This window comes from Mesocricetus auratus, unplaced genomic scaffold, assembly GCF_017639785.1.
Source record: "Mesocricetus auratus isolate SY011 unplaced genomic scaffold, BCM_Maur_2.0 Super-Scaffold_100038, whole genome shotgun sequence".
NCBI lineage: Eukaryota > Metazoa > Chordata > Mammalia > Rodentia > Cricetidae > Mesocricetus > Mesocricetus auratus.
This window is the reverse complement of record NW_024429216.1, coordinates 5,846,552-5,864,795: the sequence shown is the minus strand read 5'-3', so window position 1 is coordinate 5,864,795 and position 18,244 is coordinate 5,846,552. Positions and strand designations below refer to the sequence as shown.

The 18,244-nt window shown below is 41.8% G+C and overlaps 1 protein-coding gene across 15 annotated transcripts in view; it reads left to right on the top strand.

Moving 5' to 3' along the window:
• LOC106022537 (zinc finger protein 420) overlaps positions 1-17,673 on the top strand; it is a 37,663-nt gene extending 19,990 nt beyond the window's left edge. Inside the window, exons 1-6 of one of the 15 annotated variants that reach the window (XM_040734532.1) lie at positions 3,414-3,544; positions 4,826-4,880; positions 5,929-5,946; positions 7,010-7,135; positions 14,100-14,226; positions 14,799-17,673. In XM_040734532.1, the coding sequence (XP_040590466.1) occupies positions 14,988-16,724 (1,737 nt within the window). In that variant the 5' untranslated portion in view covers positions 3,414-3,544; positions 4,826-4,880; positions 5,929-5,946; ... (1 more) ...; positions 14,100-14,226; positions 14,799-14,987 and the 3' untranslated portion in view covers positions 16,725-17,673. Of the gene's footprint in view, positions 1-3,413; positions 3,783-4,825; positions 4,881-5,928; positions 5,970-6,935; positions 7,324-14,099; positions 14,227-14,798 lie in introns of those variants that run through there. The other 14 variants (XM_040734525.1, XM_040734533.1, XM_040734526.1 and 11 more) reach the window with 14 other exon arrangements.
• Positions 17,674-18,244: the final 571 nt, after the last annotated feature.

Genomic DNA, 18,244 nt, shown 5'->3' with positions numbered 1-18,244 from the left:
CTATGGGAGATATCACCACTCCCAATTTCAAGTTGTACTATAGAGCTACAGTAATAAAAAAAAGCATGACACAAAAAAAAGACACATTGATGAAGGAAACTGAATTGAAGATCCAAATAGTTCCAAATATAAATCCATAATATGATTTTTGATGAAGAAGTCAGAAACACACACTGGGAAAAAAGGCAGCAACTTCAACAAATGGTGCAGGTCAAACTGGATGACTGCATGCAAAAAATCCAACTATATCCTGCACAAGACTCAACTCCAAATGGATCAAAGACCTCAACATGAATCCAGATACACTGAACCTGACACAAAGGGAAAGTGGGGGATAGCCTTGAGCACACTGGCACAGAAAAGAACTTTATGAACAGAACACCATTAATGGAGGTACAAAGATCAACAATTAATAAATGGGGTCTTGTGAAACTGAGAAGCTTCTGCACAAGGAACACTGTCATTCAAACAAAGTGGCCCTCTACAGAATGGGAAAAGATTTACCAACTACACATCCAACAGAGTGCTAATATCCAAAATATATAAAGTACTAAAAAAACTAGATATCAAGAAAACAAATAGCCCAGTTAAAATGGGATAATGATCTAAATAGAGAATTCTCTGTTTCAGGTTTTATTTTGGACTACCAACCATCTCCCGAACCACGACACGGTGACTTATTATTAGTTATGAATGGTTGGCCTTATCTTCCGCTTGGCCCACTAGCTTCCAGAACTTAATTTAACCTGTTTCTCTTCATCTACATTTTGCCATGAAACTTTTTACTTTTCTTTCATTCTGTATTTCCTACTCTGTGCCTAGCTGCCTGGCAGCTGCCTGTTTGACTAACCCTGGACATCTGTTTCTCCCTCATTCTCTCTCTTGTTCTCTTGAACCTAGATTCCTCCTCCTATTTATTCTCTCTGCCCACCAGCCCCACCTATCCCTCTTCTGACTAGCTATTGACCATTCAGCTTTTTTTTTATTAGACCAATCAGGCTCTTTAAGGAGGGAAAGCAACAATGTTTACACCATTAAACAAACGTAGAATAAGCAAAAGTAACACATCTTTACAAAGTTAAACTAATATTCCTTAACAATTCTCAATAGAGGAAACTAAAATGGCTGAGAAACACTTCAAGAAATGTTCAACACCTTTGAACATCAATGTCAAAACTACTTTGAGTTCATCTCACAAGTGCCAGAATGGTTAACATCAATAAAACGAATGACCATGATCATGCTGGAGAGGATGTGAAGTAAGGGAAGCAGTAATCTGTTGCTGATGGGAGTACAAACTTATACAGCTACTGTGGGAATGAATCAATGTGGTGGTTCCTCGGGAAGACGGGCTTCAGTCTACCTCAAGATCCAGCTAAAGGATGCTTCATCCTATCACAGAGACACTTGCTCAAGCATGTTCACTGCTACTCTAGTCATAATATCCAGAGGGACTAGAGGGTACAGAGAAAAATCTCATTAAGAAAAAGAAATAGATCGTTAAGGATGGTTTGTGGATTTCTGGCACAGGAGGATCAAGTGGGGGCAGGGAGGGAAGAGGGCAAGACAGGTAAAATTAGGGCCAACTTGATGGGTAGTATGGAAACTTTATACAGTAGAAACCTCCTAAAATGTATGCATATCTGAAGGCAATCTAAATGAAATCATCAAATAACGGGAGAGATGGGATCCCAACTGGCCATCTCTTGTCAACAAATGAAGCTGCCAGTACTGGAACTGAATTACATCTAATTGAGTTTTTGGCTAAAGGGGTACCATGGAACCCCCCCAAAACCCAGGCCATTGCCAAGACTATAGGTTGTTCTTCACAAACTGACAGTAAGACCTCATTGCTTAAGAAAACAACTACTTAACTCATTGAGCACAGAGGGGTTAAGCTAGTGCCTACACAGAGCCTTCAGTTCTATGTTCTAGCATCTTTGGTACAAGAAAGTACTCTGTATCTACCAAAAGATGAACATAAACATTAAGCTAGGCACAAACCCTACAGTGATGTCCTGCCTGCCAGATAGGCTACAGCAATGGCGGCACATATCTTGTGGGAGTAATCAGCCAATATCTGATTAACGCCCATTCCACAAAATGGAACCAATACCCTACACTACTTGGGCAATCAAAAACCAAAGATTAGATAGCTCAGGAACCTAGGGTAAAACCAAATACTACTGTTCTTAAAAAATTGTAGCAATAAAAGGACTCCTAATGACGTTCTGCTACATTCATAGATCTGTGCCTTGCTCAGCCATCTTAAGAGAAGCTGAAGAAAAGTACCCGACTCCATTCAAGGAACCCAAGGTCAAAATGCCCCAGTTAACTTCCCTTAGCTTCTGTTACATTGCCTGCATATGCAGAGACCTCTCTGGCTAACTGAGAGAGATGCCAGGACATGACTTCTGCCTTCAAAAACCCTATTCTCTGGACGCCCCGTGCTACACGTAGGTCTGGAATACCTGAGTATGGTCCCAACACTCATCCCAATGGACTGGAATAAAGTCTTTAAATTGGCAAAATAAAATGAAATAAAATTAATCGCAGTAATTCCTTAGAAATTCACTCCTTAACTGAATACTTCATACTAAGTACTCCCCAATCAGCACGTTTGCTAACTGGGAACTAACATCCAAACATATGAGTTTGTGGGGGCTATTCTCACTCATCCAACACATTATTCTTTCATAGTTTTAAAAAATACATGTATATATTTATGACATACACATGGTTACATGGGAATGATTAGAGCACTAAAAATATTTATAATGTATATTATAAAACAGTATAAATAAATGGTTGCCTAACATTAGACATCATAATCATTTTCTTCTTAAGCTTCATTCTTATTTATGTAACAGGTTCAAAATAACTTTTTAGAAAACTAAAGACTATAATTTTTTCACTTTTCCCATACTATAACTCTAATAGAAAATGTCACATTTAAATTACTTTTCGGCTAAATTGCTTACATTTTTTAGGTCACCCAATAAGTATTCGAGGAAAAAAAATAACTTGACCATCATTTTTTTTTCACAGTTAGCACGGCCACATAGTCATGTGCTAATGAACCCCTGGAGTCACTATGAAACACAAACAGAAGAGAAGCCTATTCCCATAACACAAATCACCAAGGCCAAGTAGTCAGTTATATCAGAAATATGTAGTGACCCTTCACAAGCAAATCACTATGGCTGAAGTCTCTGTCGAGCAATCCCACAGGGGTATAAAATAGTATTATCGCCACTACAGCTCACCTCACAGATATTTAAAGAGAGAAAGGAAAAAAAAAAAATTAAAAAAAAAAAAAAAAGCATACTTGGCCGCTGCCTTCCCGACGCTGGACTACATTTCCCAGAGTCCCCGTGCCCGAAACGCCGCTTCGGGTCCGTTTCCTCGCGAGAGTTCGGGGTACCTGTGTCGCCAGAGGGCTACGTCTGTGGGCGAGCTCCTTAGGCGTCCCGCGGAGCCGGCTGTCTGTGAATCAGGCTTCAGTCGGCCCCTGGAGGCCGAACCCTGAGCTGCTCCGCTGGAGGTGGGAGAGTTGGGAACGCTTGCAGATGTGTCGGTGGCGTTAGGTGGCCGTGTCCCTCGTGCGCGTGCTACAAGCCCGCCTGCTTTGCGAGCCTTCTACGAGCCTGGCTTGCGGTTGGTGTGATGTGAACGTGGGCTGTGACTCCCGGGGTGTGTGCTTCCCTGACTGGGGATGCTTCTGTGCCCGTGGTTGTGTCGGCACCACGTGTGCAGCGGAGGACGGGTGCTCTTGTCACCAGGTGTGTGGACGTGTGTGTCACTTTGGGCTTGGTGGCCGTGCCTGGTATCCCGCGCGTAGGTGGTTTGCCTGCGAAGACGTGGATGACAGTGTCCTGAGTGTGTGTGTGTGTGTGTGTGTGTTTGTGAGAGAGAGAGAGAGACAGAGACAGAGACAGAGACAGAGAGACAGAGACAGAGAGACAGAGAGAGAGCAGACTGTGGGACTGTGTGTGCTGTTTTCATGGATGAAATAAAGTAGAAGTACACCCTTGTAAAAGAGTGTCGCTGGCAGTTCTTACCCCACAGTATGTTTCTTCTGCACACTTGGATCCTGTTTAAGTGCTCAAACATTGTAGCTCTAACCATGAAAGCATGACTCTAGCATGTGGCTTTGTGTGGCCGTTAGTATGTTTTGTACCTGTGATCTTACACTGGTTCGGTAGCGCACAGAGGTAAAATTTTGTTTGGAATTCATTTGGGGGCTGACTCTATCAAAGGTTCATGGATTTCTTGTGATTTTTTTGTGTCTCTCCCCAAGCCCCTCCCGGAATTTAAGGGCTTAACCTCTGTTTTGACCATAGTGGCTACTCATCCATTCCTAAGTGGCCAGGATCGATTGAGTTCTGCCACTCCTCCGCATGTAGCCTGGGAAGTAGAGTTTTGTTGCTGGTTCCCAGTGCTCCCTGATCTTATAGCCAAGGAAACTGACAGAAAGGAAGTCAGATAGTTAAGAGTCTGGGTGAAGCTGCAGGCATAGTACTTAGATGATACTTTGAGAGTCCGTAACACCTCTAAGACAGGATGCCAGGAAATATAACGAATTTCAGGAGTGGGAGATACTTGTAGAAGTACTGTGGAGGCTAGAACCCATGACTCTGCCCTCTAGTGGACAGTTTTAAGTATGGAGATAAATCAAGCCTAAGACAACTTGACCTTGTCCATTTGCAATACAATCTTGGTACTTTGCTTTTTTGAGGGGTGGATTGTGGGGATAGAGGAAGAGGGTGTAATTTAGAGTATATGGCAAGAACAGCATAGTATCTCGGTCCACTCTTCTTCTCAGAGTACAGCACAGAAGAGAAAAAATGACCATTGTACATTCAGAAGGGAAGCTTGAGGTAAGTAGATATTTGTTTCCTCAACCGCCTTTATTGCATCACAACATCTCTGTTTTACTTTATTGATATTTTTGTAAATATCTCCAATCTAAGTCTTCTCTTATAATGGAGGAACAAGGCAATTTATTTATTTTAGTAATTATTTTTGAGGCAGGGGCTCACTGCCTGGTTTGAACCTCTTTATGTAGACCAGGATGTCCTAGAAATCATAGAGACCCATTGAAAGACCTCGGCATCAAAGCGCCGGGCACTGAACTGAACCCTCTGCCCAAGAACCAGGGCCAGACCACTGCAGATGCTACTGCAACTTGGGTGCAGAGCATACTGGGCTTGCAGGGAATACAATATTTATAGAGTTTTAATGGTTACATAAGTATCAGCATAGCAACAGGCATTTCATTGGCTCATCTTGGGAGTAGGGGTAGTTCCCACGGACTAAGTTTCCTGGTATTACCTCATGAAAGACCCCAGCACGCTTCAGCAATTATTATCCGGGTTCCATGACTGCTCTGGTGACCACAGACATCCTGTTTGACATCCTGCCAGCTGGGCGAGGCACCTGGTCTGGGTTTTTTCATTAGGCAACGGGCCTGGCCTTGTTTTTCTTTTCCTAGGGGGTCCTGGGTAGGGGTCTTTCACCATCTTCCTCTCCCCCCCCCAAGATCTGGGATTAAAGACACACACTAACCCCCAATGGCAATTAAGTTTTATAATTTGAGAGTAATGAAAATGTGTATTTGCGATAGATGTTTCCCAGTAGTGATTAAATTTATATAAAGGGTGGGTTTGATGTTCATGGAGTTAAAAGTAAGAGCATTCTTGTATTGTCTATCTTTCTTTAATGTTTGAGGGGTTTTGGCATTTTAAATTTGTATTTTTATCAACGTAATCTTGTTGTATAGCTAAGACTAGGTATAGCTCTTGCCTCAGCCTTCAGGAGTGTGCTGACATGTATTTATCTTCAGTTTTGTTTGCCTTTTATCTATTTCTTTAGTAAATAAAGTTTGGTATTTGTGTACTCAAATGAATATGTCCCATGTATCTGCAGGTGCCCAGGGAATCCAAGGTTAGGATGCTTGTGTAGCCCAGGTGAGGATCACCTTGAAGTCTTGGTTCTCTTGTCTCTGCCTCCTAAAAGCTGACATGGTCAGGCCTGTGCCACCATGATGGAGGCGTGGGTTCGAATCTCACTTCTGACACCAAACTGATGCTGTAACGATAAACGGCACACTTACTGAAAGTAAAACTAAGTATTTATTGTCGAAATTACTCACAAGATACCAAACAAGTAACCCAGATGAGCCGAGTAGTTTTCTGCCACCGAACTGGAAGCCAAAAGCTGGAGAAAGAGACCAAGACTTCCATTCTTCAGTCTTTTATGCCTTCCCCGGTAACGCCCCCTAGCCATGCCCAAAAGTGGGCCTGGCTAGTGATGTAGTTCACTGCCTACGTACGTATACGTCTTTACGTCCGTCCGTATACGTCTTTAGTCATGCCTAAAGTGGGTGTGGTTAGCGGTGTGGTAAACCGCTCTTTTATTATCTCATCTGTATGCGCCTCTAGTAAGTCACATGGTTAATGGCGGCCTTGTTTTCCTCCTACACCACCACTCCTAGCTTTGTTGTTTTTTTTAGAATTTGATTGGAATTTAAAACTGAGAAAACATGTAATAAACCCTTATTTGCACAGCTCAAAAGTTATTATACCCTGATCATGCTTTTCTGCCTTCAGTGTATAATCCTTCTCAACTTGCCCTTGGCCTTTTTTCTTTAACCCATGAGATATGTTCTTTCATTTTCCAAGTAGTTTAATAGATCTGATGTTTCTTATTTCTTTGTGTGCCTTGAATCTTTTTAAATTTTCTAAGATTTGTTTTCTGACTTACATTTTGGTGCATCTTAGTAAACGTTCCCCGTGCAGTTGGAAAGGCTGTATTCTGCTGGTGTTGGGTAGAATCAGTGTCATCTAGATGGGGAGATTGATTGTGTTGTTTAAATCTGCTAGCCCTTTATGGATTTTCTTTTATTTATTGAATTTGTCTCTTTTTCTTCAAAGGTGATCCTGGTAAGCCACTTGGGGGAAAGCTGTCCTCACCATAACTGATTTAGTACACATGGAATGCTTTCCAGTCTTCCAAGGGAGCTGACGCCGTGTCTCACCAGCCGTGTCCCACGCACACCCGCATTCCTCACCTAGCCACCTCTCTTAGGAGGGCTGTTTACTGGATATTTTTGCCAAGGCGTCCTCATCAATGGGTAAAAGCTTGAAGACATTTTATCCCTCCTCTAAAGCAGTTCTCTTTTGCCTGCTCCTAGCCCTTTCCTCCATCTTCACAAAACAGCAGGAAACTTTCCTTCAATGTTCTCTTGGTATTGAGAGAATTTCCCCCAGCAGTGTTGATTGACTCTCTCTGTGCTGTTCCATGGAGGAAATTGAACAGTGAGTGAGTTGGCACTTTATCTGAATTAGCCATTTTGCTGTGCTTTCCATGTTGACTTATTGCTTAAACCTGGTAGCTATGCCCCGTCCAGGTCTATCCAGCTCTTGACAATTGGGTGTAGGTATTGTCTGTGTGTATCAGTTACATCAAATTCTTGATGTAATGCTATATAAGTAATGCTATATAAATCCGTTATATTGCTACTGATTTTTTTTTTTGTCAACTGGTGCTTTTAGTTACTGAATGAAAGAGGTTACAATTTCCTTTTAAAAAGTGTGTGTGTGTGTGTGTGTGTGTGTGTGTGTGTGTGTGTGTGTGTGATGGGTGGGGTGGTGTGGGGTTTGTGAGCCATGGACTGCATGTGCAGCTTTCAGGACTTCATTCTTGCTTTTAAGCTTAGTTTGTCTGTTTTGCTGCTTGGCTTGTCTCTCCAGTGCCTTTTCAAATCTGGGAAACATTATATAACGTATATAACACAACATTCTCCAGGGGATGGGCAGGGTAGGGTAAGACAGCATCCCAAACCACCATCCCATAACAAAGATAACCTTGGTGGAGCGTGTTGAAAGTCTGTGGTCATCTGCTCTCAGCAGTGTCAGGTGATTCCAGAAGTTCACAACTAAGAAGATCCTAAGGTCAAACAAAAGCATGAAAAAGTTCCATCCATTTGTACCAATTCCAGATCAAGGTTGGATACAAAGAATGTATAGGAGACACTAACTTAATTAGCTCTCTATAATCCTCAGTCATTCACTCTGAGCCAGTATGTTTCTGTATCCTGTAGCTTCCCTACATTTTTCTACGTCTGATAAACTCAGTGGGCCTGGCTTAATATGCTCAGACCTATTCAAAGCCAAAGGTGAATGTGGCCCTGCTCTCCCCTGCTGCACCTGCTGGCTCCCTGGGTCAGAGTGATTCTGGGTTGGCATGATGGCTGTTGCCTCCTCAGTCACAATACCAGCTGTTGGGGGAGTTCGGGGATGGACAAACCACCTTCACCCCAGCATAACTTCTTGCTGGAGAGACATGAACCTTCCTTAGTCTGGGGGTGTGTGTGGGTAATCACCCATTCCTGGGACAGCCTTGATTGTCTTCATCTGTGCTGTTGTATCACAGACGTCTGTGAACTGCTCCTTGGGTTAGGGCCTTTCAGAAGCTCCTTGCCACACAGTTTGGCTTCTGTCAACGTTTTTCTTAGGAACTCCAGCTCGACACAAATCTTGCTACATTTGTCTTTGAGGAACCTAGAGCAAAGTCTTCCTGGGCTTTACCTCTTTGCTGTCTCTTCTAGGTCACTCTCCTACTTAATGGACTCTTTACATGCTAGTGGAAGTTACTGAGATCTGCCAAAGCTTTTCCTACTTCATCAAGGTCTTGCCTAAAAAGGAGCCTGGTAACAGTGCTGAAGCCCCACACCAGCCTTGGGTCCCTGCTGGATCAACCTTTTGTTTAACTTCTCTAGGGATATAGTTCTGTCTGGCCCGGTGAATGGGGCTTCCAACACAGCTTTTCCTAGAAGGACTCCTAAGTCTTTCAATAGCACTGGTGCCTCTGGTCCCGCTGTTTGTGGGAACTGTAGACAGAGATAAGCAGGTGTTCCTAATGGCTCTGATGTGCCAGTCCATCGGGCACTGATTCCCTCAGGTTACGCAGCCTTGTCTTAAGGCGGGATGGAAAGTTACATTACTCAGTTTTCCACTGCAGCCACACTGATGTCATCTGCTCCTGTGTCCCACAGCCTCACAAGCCAGTCTGTGACGGCTCCTTTACTGTTTGCTTTAGTCTTTCCAGCTCCAGTGGTTCAAGTGCTGAATATTTCCTGGTTCCTTGTTTCTTGTGTGGAACCATTGTTAAGGTCCCCCATCTGTAGGCTGGGTTATAGATTTTCCCTCCTTTTCTATTAAAGGTTGGACCCCGGAATATCTTCAACTGCTTTTATTACAATCTCTCATCCTATTGTTGATCTAATTTACTTAAGCTAACATGGAAGATGCTGGCTGTGTCTCTCTTTCTTGCTACAGTTGCACCTTTACAGAAGCAAGTTCCTACTTGGCTGCCATTTCAGCTCGAGATGCATTTCTAATTACATACAACAGTAGCCAGGAAGCCTCTGCTGTTGCTTGCCGGCAATCTTGACCCTTGTGTGCTAATTTCCAAGGCTGCAAAACTCCTTCTAAACTTTAACTCTTTTCAGGTCAACTCCATATTCATGTGGTAGGTCCCACTCTTCAAGCAGGCGTGCCACCCTAGATGAAGACTGCCTTCTGAGATTTCTCCCATAGACATGCCTAAGCCTGCAACAGCTATTGAAGGGACCCACAACTGTGAGGGGGATGCTCCCTCCCAACCTCTGGATTAGGCACAGACCACACCCTAACACTTATTTTCACAGAGATCCTTTATTAAGTGGAAAAGAAAAGTGGCCGATTTCTGACTCAGGCAGACATAGCAGCAAATTACTTGTAGGTGTGATTTTTGTTTGTTTGTTTTTCGAGACAGGGTTTCTCTATTGTTTTGGAGGCTGTCCTGGAATTCGCTCTGTAGACCAGGCTGGCCTCGAACTCACAGAGATCCACCTGCCTCTGCCTCCCGAGTGCTGGGATTAAAGGCATGCGCCACCAACACCGGATTGTAGGTGTGTTTTTTTTTAAGAGGAAAAAGAGAGAGGTCTGTGTAGCTAAAGATCAGAGGAGTAAAGCAGCCAGCCACTATAGAGTTCTCAACCTCTACCAATACTCAGACTGAAGGGGCAACCCACCAAACCTCAGACTGCATCTCCAGACTGCACTGCTCCTTACCGAATCTCAGACTGCTCCTTAGACTGCATTGAGCTCTATATATTCTCTCTATTCCTGGGATTAAAGGCATGAGCTCTGTTTCTCCCTCATGTAGTCCTGAGTGGTCTTGAACTCACAGAGATCCATCTGCCTCTGTCTCCTAAGTCCTAGGATTAAATGTGGGTGCTACTAGTGCCCAGCTGTAACTAGCTTTGCATTCTGATCTTCAATGACTTTATTAGGTCATAAACAGTATATCACCACAGGTCTATGTAAGACTGGGCTGGAGTGCTGTGGTATGTTTTGATTGGGCATGTTAATTGGGGTAGCCAAAAGGGGGCTTTTGATTACTGGACTCATTTGTTTCTGTCATGCCACTGTTTGGGTGCCAATTAGGTTGTGTGACAAAACTTCTCCCAGGAAGACAACACACACACACACACACACACACACACACACACACACACGCACACACGCACGCACGCACGCACACACGCATGCACGCGCGTGCACATACATCTGCTCATATCTACTTACCCCAGATATGGAGCCCATGACAGACCAAAGTGTGTATACCACCAGATTTCAGTTTTGTGAACTAATGAGTTGTGTTTTGTTTGTTTGTTTGTTGTTTTTCACGATAGAGTTTCTCTATTGCTTTGGAGGTTGTCCTGGAACTAGCTCTGTAGACCAGGCTGGCCTTGAACTCATAGAGATTTGCCTGCCTCTGCCTAAAGGCATGAGCCACTGACGCCTGGCTGGGTTTTTTTTTTGGGGGGGGGTTTATTACAGGAATATGGGTGAGGGCTTACTTACAGGAGCAGAAATGACTCAAAGACAATTGCATCATCAAAGCCCACCCCAGCACAAGTGACATTTCACAAAAGCTGGGAACCCGAAGCACACTGCACAGCCTGCAGGCAGATAAGCAAGCTTGAGAGTGTCCCTTCAACTCTGGTCTTAGCCTCTTCCAGGCAACTCAGTTGGTTTTTGCTTCTTCCAGGCAGCTGGTGTGACTTCAGAGTCTTTGTAGGTTGGCTTGTCTGAGGATCTTCTTTCTAGCTTCCTCCCATCTTAGTGGGAACCAATGAGTTTTATTGGGGTTGGTTGGCTAGTGTGTGGGGTTTACTGTGCATTTTTAATTACTTCACTTACTAGCAGGTTTGTTAACAGTGCATATTCCTGGCACCTCCTTCCTAACTGAGTATGCTCCCTATTTTGCCTCATTCTTATAATGATACATGCATCTTTCCAATGTAGCCTATAATTGTGTGCCTATTTACCAATATATTTGGCAACTTTTAACAAATTAAGAATTTTTATTTTAGGTGTAGGAATGTTTTGCCTGCACGTATATAAGTGTACTATAGGAGTGCAGATACTCACAAAGGCCAGAAGAGGGCATTAGATACTCTGGAACTGGAATTATGGATGGTTGTATGCCAGTATGTGGGTGCTGGGAACCAAATTCAGGTTCTCTGAAAGAGCAGCAAGTGATCTTAAATTTTTAAAGATTTATTTGTTTTGTATATATGAATATTTTGCCTGCATGTATGTATGCATGCCTGGTACCCTTTGTAGTTAGAAAACACTAGAAATACGGAAGTGGAGTTAGGATGGTTGTAAGTCACCATGTAGGTGCTGGGAACTGAACTCTTATCCTCTTCAAAAAGAGCAAGTGCTCGTAACCACTGAGCCCTATCTCCAGCCCTACATACATCTTTGACTAGGAGCACTGATCTAACAAAAGATTTTATAAGATAGAGATTCCTCTGATTTTATAAGGAAGAAGAGTTGGTACATAATAAAGGAAATCTTTGAGTCTCTCAGCATGTGGCTTTATTTGAGATAGGGCCTTTCTGTAGAGCCCATGCTGGTCTTAAACTTGCTTATTTAGCCTACATTGGCTCCCCAACTCACTATGTACTTCAGGCTGGCCTCAAACTCATTATCATCCTTCACCAGCCTCTCATGCTGGGATTATAGAGAGAGCTCATGTTTTGTAAACATTCAGGCTAGATAATGGCCAGGGAATTTGGATACAGAGATTAGGTATACGGGACTCATCAATACTGGTAATTGGATCATTTTGAAACTCAATATTAAGTTGTGAGGTTGAAGGTATATAGTTGGGATAGATATAGTTCCATTTTTGTATTGTTTAGATGGAAAAAGGAGATTTTAAGAGTGATAAATAGTAATACTCAAAAGTTAGAAACACATTTCTAATATCCTGAACTTTTAAAAAATGAAAATCTGATCTATTATACAATGCTAGCCTAGAGTCTATAAAAAAGATTAAATTACTGGTGACAGGGCTACCTATGGGGTCCTGAGCAGTGGATCAGTGTTTATCCCTGGAATACAAACAGACATCGTGTGTCCATAACACAAAGAGAGTTGCTCTCTCTGCCTGGACTCTTAGGGAAGTGCCTGGACCCTACCCTGAATGAAATGATAGACTCTAGATATCCCCTATGCGAAAGGAATTGGCAATAGGCTGGGAGGATGGGGGGGGATGGCACGGGGGGTGCAGGAGGAGGGGAGGGAGAGGGAACTGGGATTGACATGTAAAACAAGCTATTTAAAATTAAAATAAAAAATAAATAAAATTACTGGTGACATAGAAAGTGCTTATGATGTAATTCTCTGTGTTGTAATTATGATGTAATTCTCTTGGTTATCAATGTGACTGCATCCTGGAATTAATTATAACTCCAAAATAGAAGGCACACCCATGAGGGATTTCTGCTTAATTTGAAGTGGGAAGTTATACTTTTAGTCCAGATCTTATCTGGGCTACACCTTCTGCCGGAAACTTGTATACGGACTTGAGAGAAGGAAGATTTTTGCTCTTTGCCTGCTTTCTCTTGCCTTGCTAGCAAGTCCATTCCTTCACTGGCATTAGAACCTACTTCTTTGGGATTCCAGCCTTAGACTGAGAAACTACTGGATTCTTAGATTTTCTGTTCAGAGAGAGAGAGAGACAGACAGACAGACAGACAGAGACAGAGAGATTCAGTCTGTAAGTTCTGCTACTTTAGAGAACACTGACTATTATAATCTGATATAATGATGACTATGAAGATACAAAATTCTTTAGTATTGTACAAGTCTCATAAGGTTGTACCAGCTGTGTATTTCCACAGTTTGAAAATCTCAGTTCATGAAACAGGACTCTGAATTGGGAATGTGAATTTCCAGCAGGGGAGTCTAGGGACTGAAAGAACATGTAAGATGTTCTAAGAACCCAGAGTGCCTCTTGCAAAGATACACTATAATAATTAAACTATATTTATAAGGAATAGAGTGTTTTAGTAGATCACCAGGGATAAAAAGACAATAAAGTATGGAGAGAAACATATATGTGAACATAACAAGAAATAGCACATTCCAACTTCCTTGAAGGAAGCATCTGTTGTACGGACAATTTTCTTTTACTGTGAGTCAGAATACTCTAGATGTAGAATGCGTTTATCAGTTAAGGCTGTGATCCCAACACCAAGGAAAGGGAGGCAAAAGAAGGAGGAGTTCAAGTCAAGCTCATCCTTGGCCATATAGTAAGGTTAAGGCCAACCTGGTACCTATGAGAGACTGTCGAAACCAAGAAATAACAGCTAAAAGATTTATAGGGAGAAATCCAATTATTTTTCTTATTCCTAAAAGGAAGAGAAACAGCATTTGTTGAATTGTGATATCCAACTTAAGTATTTTTTACAGGGTATTTGTATATGTTGTTTCATAAAAGAAATTGGGACATGTATGGACTATATTCCTTCATAGACTTACCAGTATAATGAGATATTTTATATGCAGAAGATACCTGCAGGAGAAAATTGGAACATGCTCACACCTCATGACTTCATTCATTCTATGCTGTGTCAAAGCTTCAATCTGTATACTTGGCAGTGGCCTTTATGGAGTATTTCTTTTCATCTCCCCCTCCATTAAAGAACTGTATCCTTTATTTCTACAGCTGGTAATTGTGTTTTTTTTTTCCAGAAATCACTGATGGTTAGTCATGTTGCTTTGACTTCTCTCAGGAAGAGTGGAAATGTTTGGACTCTATTCAAAGGGATTTGTAAAGAGATGTGATGTTTGGAAAACTTTAGTAACTTGATGCCAGTTGGTAAGAATTTCTTCCCCTTGTATCTGATAACCTAATTTAAAACATATTATCTCATGTGTGTGAGTGTTTTGCCTGCACGTGTACATGCGTGTGGTGCCTGTGGAGACCAGAAGAAGGTGTCAGATCCCCTGGAACTGGAGTTATGGAGAAACAGATAGTTGTGAATCACCAGGTGGTATTGAGAATTGAACCTAGGTCCTCTGCGAGAGCAGCCAGTGCTCTTAACCTCTGAGCCATCTCTTTAAATCTCTGACTTTTAAGTTATTTAACTGTATTATGTGGGCTTAGTGTTTGTCTTATGCCTGTAATTTCAGTACTCTAGAGGTTGACAGGAAGATTTTTTTACTTTAGTGGCATGTATAGAATAACATAGAATGGAAAATGCTATTACTTTAATGAAACTCTGTAGTAAGTTTTGCTGTGAAAGGTAGATATTGATGTGGGTGGGGTATAGTAAGGAATATTTGGAGAATGCTAATATATACTCGTTACTTCTTACAGATATGACTTTCCTGTTGTCTTTCCTGATAAATTAGTTATATTTCTCTAAAGTCTTCTCTCTTATCTTTCAGACTTGCCTTCTAGGTGTTTGAATAAGGACTTATCTCCAAACAGCACATTAAGGAATCAGAATGACCTCAATGGGAAATGAGTGACAGGCTCAAAAACTGTGACCTAAAACTATTTCTAGAAGATATTTGGGAGTCAAAGTCAGATTAGAGAAGGAAGAAGAAAATCAGAAGTAATATTACAGGCAAGAGATGATAACATATGACAAAATGTCCATTTTCAGCCCACATACTTATTTATCTCAGCATCCAAGAGACTATTCCATAGAGAAACCATATACATGTGAGGGATGTGGAAAAGCCTTCAGGCGAGCCTCACACCTCGCTCAGCATCAGAGTGTTCACACTGGTGAGAAACCCTATGAATGTGAGCAGTGTGGGAAAGCCTTCAGTCGTGATTCTCAGCTAAGTCTTCATGAAAGACTTCATACCGGTGAGAAACCCTATGCGTGCAAGGAATGTGGAAAGGCTTTTACTCAAAGCTCCCAACTTATTTTACACCATAGGATTCATACTGGTGAAAAGCCATATAAGTGTGAAGAATGTGGGAAAACCTTTATTCGAAGCTCACAACTAAGCCGACATCAAAAAGTCCACACTGGTGAGAAACCCTTTGAATGTAAAGAATGTGGAAGGGCCTTCACCCAGAATTCGCAGCTTACCCTGCACCAGAGACTCCATACTGGAGAGAAGCTGTATGACTGTAAAGAATGTAGGAAGGTCTTCACTCAGCTTTCCCAGCTCATTCTCCATAGAAGAAGTCACACTGGTGAGAAACCCTATGAATGTAAAGAGTGTGGGAAGGCTTTTGTGTGCGGTTCACAGCTTTCACAGCATCAGAAAATTCATAGTGGAGAAAAGCCATATGAATGTGAGGAATGTGGAAAGGCTTTTATTCGAGGCTCACTACTTATGCAACATCAAAGAATTCACACTGGTGAAAAACCCTACAAATGTGATGAATGTGGAAAGGCTTTTATCCGTGGTTCCCAACTTACTCAACATCAGAGGATCCATACTAATGAAAAGCCTTATGAATGTAAAGAATGTGGAAAGACCTTCAGTCATGGCTCACAACTCACTCAACACCAGAGAATCCATACTGGTGAGAAACCCTATCAATGTAAGGAGTGTGGGAAAGCCTTTAATCGTGGATCACTCCTTACTCGACATCAGAGGATTCACACTGGTGAAAAACCCTATGACTGTAAAGAGTGTGGAAAAAACTTCAGTCGGGGCTCAGAACTTACTCAGCATGAGAGAATCCACACTGGTGAGAAACCCTATGAGTGTAAGGAGTGTGGGAAATCTTTTATTCGTGGCTCACAGCTTACTCAACATCAAAGAATTCATACTGGGGAAAAGCCCTATGAATGTAAGGAGTGCAGAATGGCCTTCACTCAGAGCTCACATCTTTCTCAACATCAGAGACTTCATACCGGCGAGAAACCGTATGTGTGTAGCGAATGCGGCAAAGCCTTCGCTCGTGGATTACTACTCATACAACACCAGAGAATTCACACTGGTGAGAAACCGTATCGGTGTAGGGAATGTGGCAAGGCCTTCATTCGTGGTTCACAACTCACTCAACACCAGCGGACTCACACTGGAGAAAAACCTTATGAATGCAAGGAATGCGGGAAGGCCTTTGGTCATGGCTCGCAACTTACTCTCCATCAGAGAATTCATACAGGTGAGAAGCCCTATGAATGCAAAGAATGTGAGAAGGCCTTCACTCAGAGCTCGCATCTTTCTCGGCACCAGCGAATTCACACTGGTGAGAAACCCTATCAGTGTAAAGAATGTGAGAAGGCCTTTACGCGCGGGTCACAATTAATGCAACATCAGAGAATGCATAACAATGACAAATCTTTTGATTGTAAAGAATGTGGAATAGACTTCAATCATCATTCACAATTTTTTATTTGAGTTAACTTATTCTTTTTGATTAGCAAAGCTTTTCCTGATCATTATCAGTGAAGAATTCTTACAAATGTAAATATAGGACTCATGAGGTTCAGCATTTGAAAAGTTATATGGAAGACTAGAAATGCTGATATAATCCACATATGAAAGTCTTTTGTTTATAACTGTACTGCATTTTAGCAAATTACAATAAAAAGTGATTCTGTTACTGTGGTATAGAAAGGTCTTTAGCATAGAAAATATTTGTATCATTGTTATTGTGGTCCTATCAGTTCATTTCCTTTATGACTTTTTCTTATAAGTAACCTTGCTTTGATTTAATCATTGTAAGGTAGATCTCAGACTAATTTTTTTCATATCATGTTTAATCATGTAAAAGCACTTAGAACAGTGCCTTGAACAGATCATATAATAAGCATGTGTTTGATTTGTCACAAAGTTCCCACACTTATGTTTCACCATCTTTGGTGTCAACTCAAGAATATTATTTATAAAGAATGAGCTGAATACTCAGGATAAATCTAGGAAATAAAAAATAACTTGAATATGTAGTTTGTTAACTGAAAGTTAAAAGCTACACCTATAGATTACATTTCATTTACAATGAAAAAACTGATGTGTTTGTATCAGAGACTGATGCTCTGCCCAATTTTCATTTCCCTTTCAGTCACAAAACCCTAGACAAGTAAAACCTATCTCAGTCTCCATATCAGGTAAACAAGATGTATTTGTATGAGTAGAATATTTAAGAAATCCTTCCTCTCTGTTTCTTTTCCCTTCTTAACACTGTAGGCATCTGAGGTGGAGCCCAGATAGCCTCATGAGGATTCTGGAAATAGTATCTGGGTGTTATGGATGGTGGAGTCTGCAACCCTACTGATTTTGTGAACAGTCATTCCAACTCTGTTCTATGTATTTCTTTATTGTAAATTAAAGTAACCCTCATGCTTGATGCTCTCCTAGTTCTCTGAACAATAAAACGCTCTCTCTCTCTCTCTCTCTCTCTCTCTCTCTCTCTCTCTCTCTCTCTCTCTCTCCCTCTCTCCCTCCCTCCTCTCCCTCCTCTCCCTCCTCTCCCCCTTTTTGAGACAGTTTCTCTGTATAGCCCTGGCTGTCCTGTTACTCACTCTGTAAACCAGCCTGAGGATTGGGATTAAAGGCATGCACCACAATGACTGGTAATAACTTTTCTCTTATGAGCATAAAATAATCTTTTACCTGGAAAAAGGCTGTTGTGAATAATATTAAACCGGGCAGTGGTGTGTACACCTTTAATCCCAGCATTTGGGAGGCAGAGGCAGGTGGATCTCTCTGAGTTCAAGACCAGCCTGTTCTACAAGAGCTAGTTCCAGGACAGGCTCCAAAGCTACACAGATAAACACTGTCTCGAAAAACCAAAAAAGGAAAAGAAAGAAATCTCAATATAAGACCATGGAAAGTGACAGTATATTGAGAGTGAGGTACAAAAGTGAATATTCTTTTTTTTTCAGGCAGGACATTTGAACAGCCTGCAGCCTACTGTC